At 42.2% G+C, this 19,691-nt stretch overlaps 1 protein-coding gene across 1 annotated transcript in view; it reads left to right on the top strand.

The window, feature by feature from the left end:
* sdk1b (sidekick cell adhesion molecule 1b) overlaps positions 1–19,691 on the top strand; it is a 286,495-nt gene that overhangs the window by 188,118 nt on the left and 78,686 nt on the right. Inside the window, 9 exon segments of the mRNA XM_034688533.1 lie at positions 431–606; positions 3,525–3,608; positions 5,852–6,046; positions 7,457–7,573; positions 7,724–7,891; positions 8,646–8,748; positions 8,838–9,011; positions 13,000–13,136; positions 15,399–15,546. Coding sequence (XP_034544424.1) covers positions 431–606; positions 3,525–3,608; positions 5,852–6,046; positions 7,457–7,573; positions 7,724–7,891; positions 8,646–8,748; positions 8,838–9,011; positions 13,000–13,136; positions 15,399–15,546 — 1,302 coding nt within the window.

The raw sequence follows: 19,691 nt of genomic DNA, 5'->3' as shown, positions 1-19,691 counted from the left end.
ATATTTAAATATTAAGCTGATTAAAATTCAGATTGCTTTTAAGAATCAAATTATTACTCATGCTCCCAAATCCTTTGACCTCAACTATTTATGTTTCAGTACTGGATTAATGCTTTCACACACGGGTACCCACACACACACACACACTCACAGGGGAGCTGTGTTTGATGTTGTTTGTCTAAAACAGAATTTCTCTTTTCATAAAAGCTCATTCGCTTTCTTCAACATCAAGAGCAACTGACTGAAGCTCCTTCATGCTGAGTGGATGCTGACGGCTCAGATATTCAGACTGTCATCTTTCATGGACACAAACTGATGGATTTAACACTCTGTAATTGTGTTATGTCACTCTTCTCGTTTTCAGACAAATTCAGCCCTCTCATGCATTGTTTTCCTCTCTTCTTTTCTTGTTTCTCTGTTCTCCTCTCAGACCAGTGAACAGTGTTGTGATGTCGTGGAAACGTGATGGGCGTCGGCTTACCGGTGGGCGTCGGCTCATTATCCCTGCCCCTACCTCTTCTGACACGGGGTCGTACGTTTGTGAGGCGTCATTCAGCAACAGCACTGCCAAACCTGTGGAAGGACGGGCACAACTCACTGTGATAGGTAAAAGAGGAGGCAGCCACTGACACTCACACAAAATGAATACTCATGATTGTCCTGGGAAGGTCTTACCAATCAGGAGTAATGCTCCCAGGGCGCTGGTGACGTAGCGGCCTAAGCGTCCCGCAGGAGTCGCCGGTTCGACTCCCGGCCGCAACTGTTTCCTGCATGTCTTCCCCCTCTGTCTACTCCCCACATTTCCTGTCTCTCTTCGGCTGTCCTATCAAACAAAAGGCCAAAAAATCTAACTTAAAAAAAAAAAAAAAGAGTAATGCTCGCAACATGCGCCGTCAATTCCTGTTCTAAGCTCTCCAAACGGTGAGACCGTCACCTACACAGCTGCTCCAGCTGAATCCAAACTGTCCACACTCACCCCCAAACTGCCCATTGCAGTCACAAGCTACTGTTGTATTCATGTGCGCACTGGTTACTGGTTACTTCATGCATGTGATGGCTACAGGCCTTATCACATAAAAGAAAACGGCACCGCAGACACACATGCCCATTTGCCCCGCAGCTAAATTAGTTTTGTTCCCTGGAGTCACCGATCAATAGGAGAACACTGAATGCACTCAAACAGGAGCGCTCTCGTCACAGTCTGCTCCCGTCTTCAATATGTGTGCGTAAATAAAAAATAACACACTCACACACACACACACACACACACACACACACACACACACACACGCCCGCACTTGGGGCAGGGAGCTTGTGATTGATGAAGCGAAACTTTTTTCTCCCCCTGTTCGTCAGCGTCTTTTTGATCTGCGGTGATTGCCAGAGCAGGGGAGCACCTAACGCAGAGCGAGCAAACTACCCACGCCTATAGAATACTCACTAGTAGAAAGGGCCTGCCTGAATATTTATACCCTTGTGCCCCCTCACACAATCTACCACCAACTTTTATACCTCTCTCCGTGCTCTTTCTCCCTCTCAGCGTTATCTTCCTTCATTAGGCCTACGAGACTGTTAAGGCCTGCCTTTCAGAGACGAAGTCTGCATACATACATCCGCATCAGAGGAATAGAGACTGATGCATGCGTTGGTACTGGTTGTTTTTTTTTTTCTGCTATCGGCTCAGCAGCCCTTGATGCGATGAAAAAGATTCCTAAACAGAGTAGTGTATGTCTCCATGCGAAAGACCGAGACAGCCTCAAAGGTATTCATTATTCAATGTCATTTCTTCTCTACCCAGAACCACTTATTGGAATATGTATGATGCCTGTGCATGCTTGTGATGTATACTGTACAGATGACTTCTGCTGCAAACAACAATACATCTGTTGTTGTTCTCCATCCTTGTTTTGCAGGGAGACAGTAGGGAATCAACAGAAGCTCAGAGCTCTAAACCCAATCACCCAAATGCTCCGAAATATGTTTTGTTGTGCTTCTAGGTTCTTGCAGTCACCTCAAGGAAGGCAGCTAATGCACCTCCGTTATCCTCGTCACACTGCACGGCTGTTATTCATCTCTTGTTTTCCCGTTCCACCCTTGCCGAACAGATCGCTCTCTCTCTCTTGTCTCATCGTGCACAATTCCACCATGTACAACAGAGATAGCAGATGTGTGGGTTTCAAAGTTACAACAAAAGTAGAAGAGATCTTTAAAGACGGTGTTGTCAGGTAGAATAAATGCAGCAGGAACATAGAAGTCTTTGCTATTTCAATCCACACCCACACATCGGACACAAATACACACAAGTTGATCAAACTTTCAGTCTGTATTTTTTTGTTATTGCTACATCAGCTTTCACATTCACTGTGTGAAGCAAAGAGGAGAAACAGAGAGAAATAAAACAGGCACAGAGGGAGTTATTTATTTATTTATCCAGAGTACAACAACATCAAAATGACAGCAAGGTATCTGTATGTGATATCTTTAAACAAGCTTGAAAAACAACAGAAAAGCAGGAAAGAAACTTTTATTAAAAAGCTTTAACCTTGTTCAGTTAGAGTTGCATTGTTACATTATAGACAGTCATTATTTAGTGCACTCTCTGGTATTTTACAATAAGCAGGAAACTCTCATTGAGTGATACATGACTGAAAACAAATTAGACTCTCCTCCTCTTCACTTCTCTGGACATGTGTGTCAATATCTCTCACCTAATATTCACAAATGGTTTGAAATAAATGGAGCTTGTGAAGAAGTGAGTAATTTTGTCATAACATTTAGTATTACAGTAATGCACAAAAAGGCATCTACTTATTCTCCAGGCAGAGGAAGCTTTGCTGCATTTAAAGTATCACTGTTCAAGAAGTTTACATTGGCACAGTTATTGGCAGCAAAATAGAGCCGTTTAAGAGAATGATTGTGTCCTTTGGGTTTTTATGTTCTGTGACTTTGTGTGGAAGTCATTTTACATTTACAGAGTATATAGGCAGAAACCCTGCCTCACAATGACTCTCCGGATACCGAAGGCCACAAGGGTGGGGGACCAATTTCATTCTGCAGAGTTTCCATTCCACGTCTCATCCTCATTAAAGAATAAAAACTTGGAGAGGGCAAATTATATTTTTTTCTCAAGGATTTCTTTTCAGCTGTTTAATCATTGAACACGTTTTTGAAGCTTTTTTTGAGGGCATCATTAGTTTTTTAAATCTGGCTCAAACTCCACCCCTTTACGTCACACTATGCCTGGTTGAGTTCCACATTTCCAATATGTTCAGGAACAGATGGGTGACGTCACATATACTACTTCCATATTTTATACAGTCCCTGGTTTAATCCCCAAATAACGCAACATTTTTCACGGAAATTAATCTTTTTTTTTCAACATTTCGACTTTTTTTCTCAAAATGCATTATGAAAAAAAAACCTTCCTCCTCTCATTATTTTGTTCTCATCCTTGGTCCTGATACTCATCAAAAAAAAATTCTACTTAACTAACTTTACATTTTCCCCTCACATTGTTTCTACAGAACCTCCTTCTCTAACTGCTCAACCCAAGAGGAAGATCGTGGCAGACCTGGACAGGAATGTGGACATCCCCTGCCAGGCTACAGGTACACTGTGTGTTTGAATGTGTGTGACTATAACAATTGTTAGGACTGGGAATATTGTACTACAACACCATCATTTGAGGGGATATTCAGTTGATTTGAGAAACACAGACTACTGAAGCTTCAGATTGTCTTAAGCTGAACTTTAAATGCATTTTTGCACAGAACAAGGACTCTACATTTTGCCCCATTAATTGCTTTAGGAGGAGATCTCACAGCCAGGATAGAAAAAGTAATGATCACATGATGAATAACTTTTTAAATGCACATATGAAGAAGATGTTAAAACGTAGACTTAAAGGGCAGATGTGGCTTCTAGGTAAAGTTAGTCGTCTCTCAATTGACAGATTGGAGGTTTGATCCCAGCTCCCACAGTCACATCCCAGAGTGTCCTTGAGCCCACACACTGAGCCCCAAATTGCTGCCGGTGGCATATTCAGTGCGTGTGGGTATGAATAGAATCAGTTAATAGCGATGTCCCCTACAACAGCGTCCTCTGCCATCACTGTATGAATGTGGTGTGAATGGGTGGATGTGATGAGTAGTGGAAGCGTGAGTCATAGGAAGACTAGAGAAGTACTATATAAGTTCAAGTCCATGTACCGTCTACCAAAGGTGTCAGTGTGATTAAACCCAGCTTGCTAAAAAGAAAGAAAGAAAATGTGTTGTAAAAAAATGTTGTATGGCTTGTTTGACATTTGACCACATCCAAAGATAAAAGTGTTAATACCAGTCGGGGATGACCTCAGTATAAAAGCCTTCCATCAAAGAGAGGAAGCTATCAACGGTTAATTTCAAAGGCATTTCAGGATTGAACTAAATTATAACAAAAAAACGTCAAAATGTCAAAAAACTGACAGACTTCGAAATGTGAAGAGTACAAAGACAGCTTGTTTGACCTACATTCTCTCCTTCACACACCTCGGTCAGTCAGTGTGTATTGTGGACATGTTTGTCAGATTTTAGTTAAGATGTTCGTTTGTCTGGCACGGCCCTCTCACCTCTGATGTTTGAAGGTGTGCAGAGAGGAGGTTTCAGATGATCTGACAAGCACTTTGAATTAAACTGAGGATCAAATCTGTGGGTGTTTGCAGCCACATGAGAAATGATCTCAAGTGGTTGCTTTAAAATCCTGACATGAAAACTTTATCGTCTTTGTACAGAGCAGTGAGTGTTGGGTCTAACATTTGTACATTAAACAGAGACTGTTTCAGTGTAACTGAGGTTTGGTGTTTGTTAGTATGTGTACGCTTCAGTATCTGGGCTTCTAGTGACAGTACATTTATGACTGACATGCTGAGACCAAGTCTGAAAATTGCACTTGTTCATGACTCTTGTTCTTTAAATGGATTACATGAGAACATATATTTCAGCAGGGGCGGACACGGCTCTAAAAACTGCAACATGCTCCTCTCTCTCCCTCTGAGCTAGTTTAAGTTCCTCCTCAGTAATCTGATACAGTGGCAGTGTAATTAAAGAGCAAAGTCCTGAGGGCAGAGAGAGAGAGGGGGGGGGGTGGTGGCTTTGAGTAGGAATAAGCAAAGGAGGGGAGACAGATAGAGTGCAGAGTGACCTGAGTGAGGAAGAGACAGAGGGGAGGAAAATACTTTACACATGTCTGTGAGAGAATGACAGATTTAGAAAAAGTGTGGGATGTGTTCTTCTTCTTCTCTCTCTGTCTGTCTGTCTGTCTGTCTGTCTGTCTGTCTGTCTGTCTGTCTGTCTGTCTCTCTGTCTCTCTCTCTCTCTCTCTCTCTCTCTCTCTCTCTCTCTCTCTTTCTCTCTCTCTCTCCCTCTCCCTCTCTCTCACACACACACACACACACACACACACACACACACACACACACACACACACACACACAGAGAGACACACACACACTGTGGTACGAAGACAGTAATTGAATGAGCCCTCTCCTGTCATATCTGGCATGTCCATCAGACAGGTGGAGATGATGCTGCAGATAACTAGTGTGCTGCTTTTCCAAAAGTCTCTTATTCACAATGTTTTTTAGCTCCATTTGCCACCCTTACACTACCACCCACACCCTGCAATCAATATATTATTAGCAGTCATTACGCTTGCTTGCATATTTATAGTGAGAGTGCATAGCACAGAAGAAAGATTTGTGAAGTGTGCGTGTATGTGTGTGGCTGTTTAAGTTCCACTTGATTTGCTCAGCAGTGAGGTCAGCTGCTTTGTTATTAAGAAAATTCAGTTTTTCATTTTTGCCCCACATGTGTAGGCGTGCCGCAGCCCAGGATAGAGTGGTATAAAGACACAGTGCCCCTTTCCAAACTGGCCAACCCTCGCTACAAGATCAGCGCAGCAACCGGTTTGACGGTGCGCCGGGTGCAGCCGGGAGACGGGGGAATATTCCAGTGCATCGCCCGCAACGCTGCTGGAGAGACGCAAGCCCACTCACAACTCCTCGTCTCCAGTGAGTTTGTCTGACAAACAAACAATAAAACATACATGTTCACTCCTGCTCTCAACTCTTTGCCTGAAATAACCCTCAGTTGATGCCACTGTCAAACTTTTTTTTTCATGCATTTGAAGTAACTTTTCTCACTTTTCATTCTAGAGTTATTGTGGAGGTATAAGCTCTGTTTAAACCCTGCAGCCAAAGAAGATTTTCATCACCAAGATTATTTGACCAATTTCTTGGTTAATGTTTAGCCTCTAAAATGTTAAAAATAGTTAAAACATATTGAAGAGTGATGGACTTATTTCCTCTCAGCCCTAGAAGACATTGTGAAATCATTTTGTTTCCATCAAATAACAGAACAAAGAGGAAATTCTTCCATGTAAGAATCTGCATTTTCACTTTTTTCTCTCTGTTTGGTCTCACTGTACAAATAGACGTTTGTAACAGTCATTAATTTTCACTTGCTTCATGTGCAGAATAAGTGGCAGCCTCTGTTCTTAAAACGTGAAGCCCATGCGGAAGTGCTATAAACTGCAATTCATCGAGCGTCTGCTTGAGGCTGGCTGCAGGAACACTGGAAACCGCATACACACCCATTCAAGAAAGAGGATCTTTGAAGCAGAAATAAACATGTTTACAGCCTGGTTCAAAAAACGGTTTAGGTCTGAATAGCTAATTTCTCTATCTGCACACACTGTACGGGGGGTGAATTATTTCAAAACTCGTTATTTTGAAGATAATAAACTTCCAAGTTTTGCCTAAATAAGGGCATGACTGACTTGATTGACAGGCGGGAACCCTGTAGCTGTTAGCAAAGAGGCTAAAGACCTGCCTCGAAGTAAGGTTGTGTTCAGCATTTCCAATATGGCACCCGCCAACGATAGGCTTCAAAACAGCAGAAACAGATGGGTGACGTCACAGATACTAGGTCCTTTTATTTTACCGTCTATGAGTCAGTTTTACTTTGTAAAGCCATTTTGAATTCATAATTTTTGTGAAATGAACACCCAGTCACAGCCTCACCTGAAACAACCAACTCTATTGTTATGTTTTCTGACTGACTATGTGAAAGTCATTCTTTCAGACATTCTGTCTGGAGCTGACATTTGTCAGTGGACCGTTCTATTTGTCTCAGTAGAGTTATGTTTTGTTTATAGAGCAGTATGATTAAAAGTCCCTGTGAAACTTCCACACCCCCACCTTTCACATTTATGCGCACTCACGGAGCTCTAAGTAACGAGCAAAGCCTCCATTGATCAAAGAGGAATTATTTACGCTCAAATTAACACTGTCATTATTCCTTTTTTTTCCTATCCTCTGTTCTTCTGTAGGCTTCACTCTTGGTCTAATTATTTTTCATTCCTGCCCTCTAAGAAATCAATCCAGCCTTCTTTCTTCTCATGCTCTCTCCTCTTGTTTCAGGCATGGCCCCCACATTGACATTCCCCCCGTCTGACCAAACAGTAACTGATGGGAAAACGGCCCTGTTTACCTGCCAGACTAGCGGCGCCCCAAAACCTGCCATCACCTGGAGGAGAGGTAGCAGAAAACAACACGCTCTGCAATACACACTGAGGAAATACACAAACATCATGTGTTAGTAATTAAAAATGTGCCTAATGACTAAATTACTTTGTTAACCTCAGGGCTGTGTTATTATTATCCCTCTCCCTGTCTCTGTGTGTGCAGGATCACAGGTTTTAGCTAGCGGCTCCGTGCAGGTTCCCAGGTTCACACTGTTGCAGTCTGGTGGTTTGGAGATTCAGCCAGTCAGCTTCCAGGATTCAGGAGAGTACACGTGCATCGCCTCCAACTCTGAGGGAACCATCAACACGACCGCTTCCCTCACCGTCTGGAGTGAGATATACACACACACACACACACACACACACGCACACACACAAATAATACACACCTAATCTGCTCAATATAACTTAACTAAACTCTATCAACCTACAGACTTAAAAAGACATGGAACATTAATGTATCCATACATGTCCAATAGTATTAGCTCAGGCTAACGAACAGCAGTGTGACTGGTTCTCAATACAGTGGGCTGGCTCAAAAGGTAAACTAATCATCTGATTGGCTGTGGTAAGAGGACAGTTGATTGGCTGGTATTCCTGATTGGTTGATTTCTGTTGTTTTTTTGTGCCTCGACAGATTCTAGTGAAACAAAATGCTGAATAAGACCAATCTCACGATCTGCTTTTTTGCACATTAATGTTTGGAAATGTTGTCATCTAGGCCTTGTTCCTTATTGATTGAGAATGAGTTTGAGAGATTACAGGTGCCTGCTGAACCGCATCAAAATGTATTCTTGACCAGTACTATTTCCCGATCTTGATTCTAAAAAGTTTGAATGAACCGAAATCCTATTTAAACAAATCACAATGATGGGATGAACAAAGCCGTTTGTGTGCATGTGTCTAAGGGAGAAAACATGCCTGTGTGCTCTTGAGCTTTCATAGTTTAGAGCTAAACTGTAAACTAATGAACATCTTAAGGTACCATCAGTGAGGGCACACGTTGGAGAAAACAGAACATATTTAATACAACGTCTAAATCTTCCCTCTAAATTTTTCTTCTTCTCTGGATTTCTATTTTGCAGGTCGTACCATCATCTCTGTGCCTCCAACAAACCAGCGTGTTATCAAAGGCACCACTGCTGTCCTGGACTGCAATGCCACACATGACACCAAAGTTAATGCCAGGTACCGGCATTTCCCTTTTTTCAGATTTGACTTCTTCATGTCCACGCACGCACACAGTATAAGCTTCACGTTTTCTCTCTGTGTTGCAGCTACAAGTGGGACCGAAGTGGTGTGTTAGTCCTCCCGTCCAGTGGGGGTCGTGTCTCTGTGCGCCAGGGCCTGCTCACTATTGGCCAGACATGGTCAGGGGATATCGGGGATTACACCTGTACAGTGACATCAAAGGCTGGCAACGACTCTCGCACTGCACGCCTGGAAGTCATGTGAGTTCACACATTCATGCAAAGCGGTTTTCACAACTTAACTTCATTTTTGCAAGTGTTGTCTTCGATCTTAGACAAATGTATTCCAGATTTGTAGCTTTAGGTTTTGATGCAGGGATCTTGTTGTCTTTAGACTGAGCAAAAGTAGCTGTTTTTCCACATTTTCCGAAAGATTAAGGTGTAGTTTTCTTTTCAGATTGAACATAATTTTCTCTGATGCCATGTATGAGGACAGTTCAGTCAGACAACTCACGTTTACTTAAGATAAAGTTTATTGCAGCATACAGTATTGTGTTTGCCGTATGGGCTCCAAACCTCATTACTCCTCATAGATTATTTAAATGCAGACTTTTAGGAGCAATGAGATAGGACTAACCCCCTTCTGTGGGTGCCGGGGAGGAGGTGGGCACAAAGTTTTCACACAGCACTGAGCAGGACAGCAGGAGCACTTGCAAAGTACTGGCAGAAACAGGGAGACTTGCAGCTTAAATAGACCACCAATGAGAGGATGTTTATATCAGCTGATAGGGAGGATGATGACATGTCAGTATGAATGAGCGCAGCTCGAGTTGTCTGCCTGAACTAACTTGCAGGCGGCGCTCCATTTCTTAAAGCCACATAGAAGGAGTAGGGGGGTCCACAATAAAGCAATGCATTTATTCCCGGTGATCATGGCCAACTTGATAAACATCACCTTGTTACTCCTTGTTACAGGAATGTCAGACGTGTCACCAAGTAGTACCAGTTTAGGTGAACTGGGGATCTCAAAACATGCAAACAAGAGTGTCTATAATATTGAACCCAAATAGTGTTTTAATTTATTACAATTCCAGAACATAGGAACAAGGTTTCCTGTCTCTGTTCAACATCTAGGACAAAACTCTAAAATGTATTTGTCTTATGACGACTGTTAAACGAAAAGGTTTGCGCCCTCTCACATTTTGTTTCCCAGCTGCTGTCATCAAAAGTACAGCCGAGGTCTTGCTCCCATTCTTCTTCATCTTCTTCTTGATAGGCCCCAAAATAATAGTCTGTGCTGTTATCAGGGGGAAAACAATCAGTCTGTTCATAGTCAGCTGTCTGCTTTCTTCTGATTCTGGTTCATTTAAAGGTCTGATCGACCGGGAGGATGTTTGTGGAGCAGTGTTATAAAAAGTATGTTGGCTATGCTGAACATAGCTCAGGAAAAGCAGCACATAGGTCATTCAGTACATTTCCCAAAATAAAGACAGTGTTAATGTCAGCTTAGTTCAGCTGTTGTCTGAAGAGATAATTGCTTGTTTCCAGTAATAGGCATGCTCTGTCAAAGGTCAGGCACTCTGTAAGCTAAATACATAGGAAGTGTAAAGTGAGAGAATGTGGCTGGAGTGAGTTATGAGCAGACAGTCGTAATAGTAGTGTAAGGTCATATCCACTATCAGGTACCTTGTAAATGCACTCAGTCCCTGCTCTGTGAAACCACAGTTGTATCAGTCTGCGAGCATTACGTGTGTGCATACAGGGTGTGCATTCATGTGTATTAGGGGTACACATTCCCCACATGTCACAGAGTGGGTCTCATATGAGCTGACATTCCCAATGCTCAGATTAAAGCATGCCACACACGGTTCAAGTGTATCCCAGCCTCTGATCTGCATAGCCTCATTCCAGCCGCTGCAAGAGAACACTTATCAGGTAGTGGTCTATCGTAATAGGCACTTGAGTAATATATTTATAAAGGCATTATGATATATTAATACAATTTCAGGGTAGGAGAGAGATGGAACATGAGTCCAAATCTATCTGAATTATGCAACGATCAGAGGTTGTTCATATCAGACTCAGAGGGAGGAAGAGGGTTCCTGTTTTTGTCTTAAAAACATGCAGGAAATGAAGGGATTTCTGTATGAGTGAGTGTGTGTGTGTCTGTGTGTGCACGCATCATCTATGTGTGTGACTGACATTCTCGTTAGCTCAGTATCACTGGGTCACAGAGGCTAACAGACGCTGGCGGCTGAGGAGACAGACTAATTACCAGCAGGTTATTGGTTCAACTCCCACAAGAGCCATCCTTGTGTTCATGAGAGTGTGTCTGTGCATATATGTGTGTGTGTGTTTTGTGTGTGTGAACGTAGTTCCTCTAACAATCTCTATGCTCATCCATTAATTAATGTGATCATGTCAGCTCAGAGAAGAAAACATCATTCTCATTTCCTCTGCTTCATCCAACGCTGCCCTTGCTTCTTCGTGGTGACATCACACTCCTCATGTATCTCTCTGCTTTCTTTCTCTCTCTTCTCCTTAATTCCTAAAATCACTCACCACTTGAACATGAAATAAAATCAATCCACACACAAAAACAATACAAATAACCAAAACTGTTTCATGTAATGAAATTAACAACAGGCAGCATGTTGTCCTCGGAGACCATTTTCGACAGGAAATTCATAAATCTGTGGTTGTTTAGAAATAATTAATGAGCTCATGAATATGTAATGCAGCCAGTTTAGGCACATGGGAATGTGTCTTTCATCAGGCTTTCAAAGTAAATGTATATATTTGTTTTGCTCTGTCATTTGCTCTGCTAAGATCTTCACTCCTGTTATCTGTGCTGACACTTGTAGCCTTCACACAGAGCAAGGCTCAGATCTGCTTTCTGTGTTTTTTAAGCAAATTCCTGATGCTCGAAAGTTGTTAAAATCAAAAGCCTTAACACTTAATTGCTTCTGTGAATGTATTTCAGTTGCTTTCTTTGTCATTGTAATTTCAGGGGCTGGACAACCAGTGGGTGTGCAGATCACAAAGAGAGTAAAGGATCACAATAGAAATAGCAAAACAATCATTTTAGAGGATAACTTCCAAAGGAACTGATCTGAGACTGAACACATGGGACAAGCACAGATATTAGGGCTAACAGTTTTCCACCACTCATATTAAAAAAAACGTACAAACACAAATTCAAAGCTTGATCCTAAAAGGCATCTGGACTTGGTAGAAATCATTGAAGATGTCTCAGCTCTCCTCAGAAAGGCTTCTTCACTTCTGACCAGACTGGGGACAGAGCTAGAAAATATAAGCCTCCAACAGTCATTGGTGTGCTAAGGTAGTCACATGGGGTTGCTAGTAAGGTTGTTGGTCAAGTTCCTGACAGTCGTTAGCATAGGAAACAAATATCTGTCTAATAAAAAGTCCCTGCACCCTGTCACAGACCTTGTCTTGAAACACACTCGTGTAGATGTGGATCTTAAAGGAATAGTTCAGCATTTTGGCTACACCGCTTATATGACTATCTTGCCAAAAGTTTGATAAGATTATCAATATTTACAATCAATCTCGAAGTGGTATCATGGGTTAGCAGTAAAGTAGTTCAATCAATCAATATTTATTTGTATAGCAACAAATCACAATAAACGTTTTCTCAGGCGCTTTAAAACGGAGCAGGTCTAGACCGTACTCTTTGTTATGTTATTAACAAAGACCCAACATCAAGACAGGATAAGATCCAGTCCCCTCTTACAGACAGGACTCATTTTGATCTCATCTTAATCCACCATGAGCAGAGCACTTTGCAGGCATTTAGCAAGATACAGCGGCAAGGAAAAACTTCCTTTAACAGGCAGAAACCTCAGTCAGAACCAGACTCATGTTAGACAGCCATCTGCCTTGACCACAACTTGACTTCCTACAAATTTAAACTCAATATGTTTTTAGTTTGGTCCCTAAAAAAGTGTGATTACATTAACTTGTTTAATCTGGAGGTAACAGGTCTGCAGTGAGTTTGGTTGCAGGAAAGTTTTTTTTAACTTTCAAACAGAGATACCTGTTTTGGTTATGATGATGAGCCTAATTAACCAGCTGCTGTCATATTTAGCGCATAGACATAATCATGACACTCACCTTGTCGCCGACCTCAAAGGGCCAAAAGTAAAATGATCCGTACAAAAGTTTCAATCAAACATTTCAAAGTTCGAACTGATGTTTTTGGGTCTTTCTCTTTTTCTTCTTTCAGTGAGCTGCCACACTCTCCTCGCTCCCTGACCGCCAGCCTCAATGACTCTGACTCCCGCTCTGTCCTCCTGTCCTGGCTACGCCCCTTTGATGGGAACTCCCCACTTCTGTACTATTTGCTGGAGCTCTCTGAAAACAGTACGTATGTGTGTGTTCGTGTGTATATGTCTGTGTTTGTGTGTCAGGGCACACTTTATAGTTCTTGAGCAGCAAACAGCTGTTCACTTGCTGTCTCCCAAGCACTGACACACACTCATTTACGAGAGGCAGACATATTGAGAGCGGTGTTCCTGCATAAGTGTACATCCAGGTTCCCTATAAATAAACTCTTATTGTCCCCCTCCCTCAGCCTCCATCTCTTTCTCTCTCCCTCTCTCCATCACAGATGTTTTAACAGCCGGCTGGCTCTTTGTCAAATGAGCAATAGAGGAAGAGAGAGAGAGAGAGAGAGAGAGAGTAGAGAGGGGTAGAATGACAGGAGAAACAGATTGGAGGGAGGGAGCTCTACAGTCACTCTTTCTCCCGCTGTGAGCTAAGGGGACGAGGATTGGTGAATGTTACAAGCAGAGCCAAGCACTTAGCACAGTAGAAGCCGGACTGATGGACGCATTTGAAACGTTAAAGGTGACATATCACGCTTTTTTCATCAATATATATTGGTCTAAGAGGTCCCCAAAACATGTATGTAAAGTTTATGCTCAAAAAAACACTTTGAAATCAGATTTTGGCCTGCCTGAAAATCCCTCTTCATCAGTCCTCCTCAGAACACTCTGTTTTCCCTCTGACCACGCCCCCTCAGGAAGTGGATGTGCCCTCGGCTCTCCGGCACGTTGATCTAATGTTTACATGTTGGCTGAATATACACGGCTGCTCAGAGATCACATTACTTCAACCCTCTGAATCTGATCCAGAATCTGATCCTGACGGAGAGGCGCCTGTAGCAGGACCTTTCTGAAGGATTGGTCACAGATTTAGTGTTTCTTGTTGTTTTATTTATCAGTATGCAGACGTGTGTCTTGATACACAGCTACGAACATGTAGCTATGTGGCTATGCTAACTAGCGCTAACACTTATCCATGATAAATAAAAATCATCCACTAGATCTTCAAATCTGCAGACGTGGGGAGTAAAACCAACCTCTACCAGAAAGGCAGCGGGACCTTTCTAAAGGATTGGTCACAGATTTAGTGTTTCTTGTTGTTTTATTTGTCAGTGTGTCTTGGTACACAGCTACAGCTACAGCTATGAACATGTAGCTATGTGGCTATGCTAATTAGTGCTAGCACTTTTCCATGACAAATATAAATCATCCACTGACTAGATCTTCAAATCTGCAGACGTGGGGGGTAAAACCGACCTTTGTGTTTATTAAGACAGCCTACAACTAGCATGCCTCCTTCCTAAGCTCCTTGTTAGCACACGTGTGCAGGTAATGAAAAACGGGGGAGGGATTCAGTATTATTTTATACAGTCCATGGGCTGCACAAGCTCCGAGCTCTGACTCCGTGACAGACCGGATATTGTTGTTACGTAACAAAACACGGAAGTCTGAAACGGCTCGTTTCACACACATTTATAGAAAGGTGTAGAAATCAAAACAGGGGCAGAATGGATTATTTTCATTCTCGGGCGGTTCATAGACATGCCAGGGACACATATTTCAGGTAGAGAACCATTAAAAAGTCCATTTTGCATGATATGTCACCTTTAAAGCAGTTTGGCAGTTTTATCAATACTTATTCTGATCACTTTTAGGGCAACAGCAGGAGAATGACTCAAAGTTTTCAGCTTCCACTGTTTCGGCAGCTGTTTTATTGCATCTGCAAAGATAAGCCAAACTAATGATAGAAAAATACTCCAAACGTCTGGCTGGTTTCTGAATCCCAGCAGTGAAGAATGGACAACAGTTTTGTGCTCACTGATTACCAGCTGTGGGCGCGTGTTTATGTGATGTGTTGGATTTTATTTCAGAAAGAATGAGCCATTATAAAAAGAGAATGTATTTTTATGTCAGACAATTGCTCTAACTTACTCGCTGGGCTTTTTTTAATGGGACACACACTACTCTTCTCACTGACACAGCTGCACATTTGGCTGGTGGGATGATAATTGTGCATCAGACTGTGGTGTCTTCAGAGAAAGACTTGAAGATAAGATAACATCAATTTACCGGAACGTTTCTGTCTCTTTCTAAATACTTTTCCTCAAAGCTTTCTTTCATGTTGCATCCTGTGGTCCTTCACAATTCTCTCCGCTCACTCAGTCCCCCTCCTTTGCTCCTTTTTATCTATTCTTCCTTTCTTTCCTTTCTATATTTTGGTCCTAAGTGTCCCCATGTCTCTGTTTGTTCTGCCTCAGCCAGATATCATCAGCTTCTAATCTCTGTGTCTTCTGTCTAGACTCACCGTGGAAGGTCTACCTATCAGAGGTCGATCCTGTGGTGACCGAGATGTCGGTGGGCGGGCTCACACCTGCCCGGACCTATCAGTTCAGACTCTGTGCTGTCAATCAAGTGGGCAGGGGTCAGTACAGCGGTGAGACGCAGAGGTAAGAGTACAACATAGGCACTCAGAAATACATTTTGTCTACGACCTTAATATGGGACACAAACTCCACTGCCGCTCGCTTTGGTATGCATGAAGTTTCCTCTTGTGAGACTCACTATTATCTCACTGATGTTGTCTAAAAAGCATGAAACTACTTTTTTATGTAGAACACACGATGATGTGTGAAAAATACAGAATATTTTAGCCCGTTCCTTCGCTGTGAAACACACTTGGTCACACTGACTCACACAAACTGGGTAAGAATAAACTGGAGCTTTTGTGCAATTCAAAAGGCACAGTGTGTGCACACCCACACTCTAATTTGTGTATCTAAGAGAGTGTGTGTGCGTGTGTCTGTATATGTGTGTAACATAAGCATGGATGGTGACACAGGATCCAGAAACAGGGATTGATTTTCACAAGGCGTGCAGGCCTTGTTGTTTGGAATCCATTTCCTTTGAAATGAGCGACTCTTACTCATCTTAAACGCACTGTGGATGTCTATGTGTGTGTTTGTAGACATGTGTGTATTTCCCTGCAAATCTGCCTACATAGCTCATAGTGAGCTAAACACCAAAACAATCAATTTACTCCCCCTGCTAAGGAAGGTTCTTTTTAAGAGCTAGTTCCAACTAGTTTGAGCCATCGACATCATTTTCCTTTCTGTTTACGGTTCCCTTATCGATGCCGTCCACAGACTTCTACGTGCCTTGCAAAATAAATGTTGTCACGCATCGCAAGAAGATGTCAGCATAGAGTCAGGGAAGTGATCACGGCGGACAGGAGACAGAAGTGGTTTTAAGTTTGGCTTACTTTTACGCAAAATTACACTAACAGCGCAACATGCAATGTTGCACCAGCCCAATGTCTGTGGCTGTGTGATTTCAAACAAGGATGGAAACACCAGAAACATGCTGACACATTTGTCAATGCAGCATGGTATTAGATATCAGGAGTGTCGTGTGTTTGCCGCTCTGCATCGCCAGTGTTTTGGTTGAAAGGGTGACTGTTAACTGGCAACTTTTAGCCAAATGTGTCTCTCTCAGATTCCTTTAGGTTTTTATTTAAGGATTACTTTATGTAGTGACTGTTCTGACCTGATTTTAGTCACTGGGTGCGGGAGTGAGGTGTTTTTGACGCGCTTCAAAAAGAATCCAATGTCCAATCTGAGGTTATTGTTGCGCTATTTCTTGACGTTTATTGATCCAAATGATAAACAGGTAAAGACAACTTACTTTGCAGGTGATATGTGTGAAAAGGGTAACCGTGGTGTCTAAGACGAGTGGTAAAAACCTTGTGCTCTTCCTGTTCCCAATAACACTGCTTCGCCTGTGCCCCTTTTGTAGCATCTACCTGCCCGTTTACCTGAAGTTCCCCTTGTGGTGATTGTGCGAGTGACAAAACAATAAACAAAAACAACGTAGCTGAAATGGCTCATACACTTTATATCTCATGAGTATACTTTTACACAAAACACTAAACTTGAATGCATTTTTCTAGCAACAACCACTGATACATTTGGCTGAAAGTCGCCAGTTAACAAGGTCACTCTTCAAACCAGAACACCGGTCACCAGCAGAGAAGTGAAGATACGTATATGTCCTATGTTGACATAGAAAACCTGTATAGACCTACTTTTTACCACACAGATAATCCACAAAGATTGATAAGGGAATTGATAAAGAACTGGATTCATAAGCTGAACAAATAACAGCACTGGTACCGATAACATAACTAATAACTGTGTGTAAGTGTGTGCTCATGTTGTGTATTGTTGTGCAGGTGTGAGTTTGTGTGCACATATTGTTTGTGTTTATCACAAGAGGAAACACTAAAGGGGATAATTATGATGCACCAACACTGATGGAACTGGATACATTAAGAGAGGGTAGGAGGAGGCGTGGCAGGCCTCTTAACAATGCTGCTCCAGAATAAACGCACTCTCACAATACAACAGATGTGTCCGTACATTATAGAGCAGACACACACACTTCCAAATTGTTTTCCTCTGGCTCTGGACGGTGACCATAGCCAGATGCCAGTTGTTGTGCTGCCAAATCGACTCTGTGCTACATCAGCAGCTGTGAATGCTGCATCACACATCCACACACCTCAAATTACACTCTCCAGTCTTCTTCTATTTTCTCTGCTTTTTTTTTTATACCTTTGATTCAAAATCTTCCTCACTTATCCTCTCCTGCTTTCTGCCTACCATTATTCCTCTCCTTCCTGTTCCTCACTTCTTTTTTCCCCTGCATGTATTGTACATGTCAAGCCTTGTTCATAGTCAGAAGCTGGTAAGAGGCATGTAAGAGACACTGGAGAATAGATTGGATTGATGCTCACTGGCAGACAGACAAGTCATCACTGGTCAGTGTATTAGAGCAGATGGATACGTTTCTACTTCAGTGTTTGTCTCATACGTAAACGCCGGCTCTTTGCTATTCATCTGCTGGATGTTTGCCTGGATAACACACACACACACACACACACACACACACACACACACACACACACACACACACACACACACACACACACACAGGCAGTCACTGGTGCCAGGCATGTGCTGCACTTCACACACAGGGAAAGGGAGGCATTGTGAGGAAAATGTCCTGCAGAAACTTGGAGCGTCAAATGAGAGGGAAGACAAAATGCTGTTATGTGCTCAGAGAATGAGACTGGAGGCATGGAGGGAGACAGAGTTTGTAATATTGATGACAAAAAGCCTTTATTAAAATTTGAACTTCCAGCTGCCTCTGCTCTGCCCTTTCCTCCTCATTCTGACCAGGATCGTTATCATGACAGCATTTATTCCAACATTTTTAATTCTATCATCTTTGCTCCTCAACATTTTTAACATCCTCTTAGAAAAGCACACAGGCAGCAGAAAAAGGAGTCCTTGGAGATGGACATGCATAGAGAGTGTTTCTATGAATGGATCAAAGCTTTAATAAATTCCCTCTAAAAGCAACAACTCTACAATAATATAATTATACCATCTGGCGTGACACCAACACACACACACACACACACACACACACACACACACACACACACACACAAAGCAGAGTTATTCCTTTATGACCCACACTCACGCCATTAACATCTTTTAAGAGAAAGCATTAACAGTCCAAAGGCAGATTATTCATAAAAGCCTTGAACTCGAGGCATCCTCAGAACTTAAAAGCATCCGTCTCATTTTGCTTTGCTCTTACTTTCTTCCAGCGGTTCAGAAAGAACGAGAACACATCGGCCTTAAAATTAAGCCGTTAGAAGCTTTATAAGGAGATTTAAAGATTTACAGGAGATTTCTTTTATGACTGCCAACGTTTAAGTCTTGAATTATATGTCTGTGTTTAACTGGTGACAGCTATTCTCAAACATTGGAAGAGATTTATTTACTCCATACTACAGAGCAAAATACCCAACAGAATTACAGAGAGAAGGCTTTGTCTGAGACCAAATCTGACGGATTAGGAAGAGCTAATTGTTTGTCCAGTAAAACAGGAGGGATAACAAGCATTTACTCTACACGCTCAGTGTTTTCTGTGGCTATCAACACACAGAAAATGTACCAGGAGATAAAGCCAAGACTCAATTATTTAACAGACAGATAACAGTTATTGGAGTGTTAAAACATGCAACATGGACCCCATTAGTTAGACATTTTAGAAGAGGAGATAACAAGCTTCAGAAAGCTGCACAGATATCAGTGGTGTAAGTTCAGTATGAATCAGACTCATCTCAGCAACTGTTAGAACGGTTAAATATATATACAATACAAATAATTGTTTCATTTAATTCATTCTTTAAGTTATGATTTTTGGCATTTTTGCCTTTATTGGATAGGAAAGCTTAAAAGAAACAGGAAAAGTGGGGAGTAGAGAGTGGGGGAAGACATGCTAACGAATGGTAGAGGCCGGGAGTCGAACCTGTGACTGCTGCAACAGGACTGTAGCCTCTGTATCTGGGGCAAGCACTTAGACTGCCAGGCCAATGGCGCCCCTTTAATTAATTCTCAGTACAGACACGGCAGCACATTGATGAGAAGCAGACCGAATGTTTGTCACGTTCACCTGTGAAGTCCAGCATGTTGAAATGTGTTAATTAGCTCACACATTGAATTGTGTAGAGTAATGCCAC

This window comes from Notolabrus celidotus, chromosome 7 (assembly GCF_009762535.1).
Source record: "Notolabrus celidotus isolate fNotCel1 chromosome 7, fNotCel1.pri, whole genome shotgun sequence".
In the NCBI taxonomy this organism is placed as follows: domain Eukaryota; kingdom Metazoa; phylum Chordata; class Actinopteri; order Labriformes; family Labridae; genus Notolabrus; species Notolabrus celidotus.
Note: the sequence above shows the minus strand (reverse complement) of the source record. Positions and strands in the feature narration are given on the sequence as shown.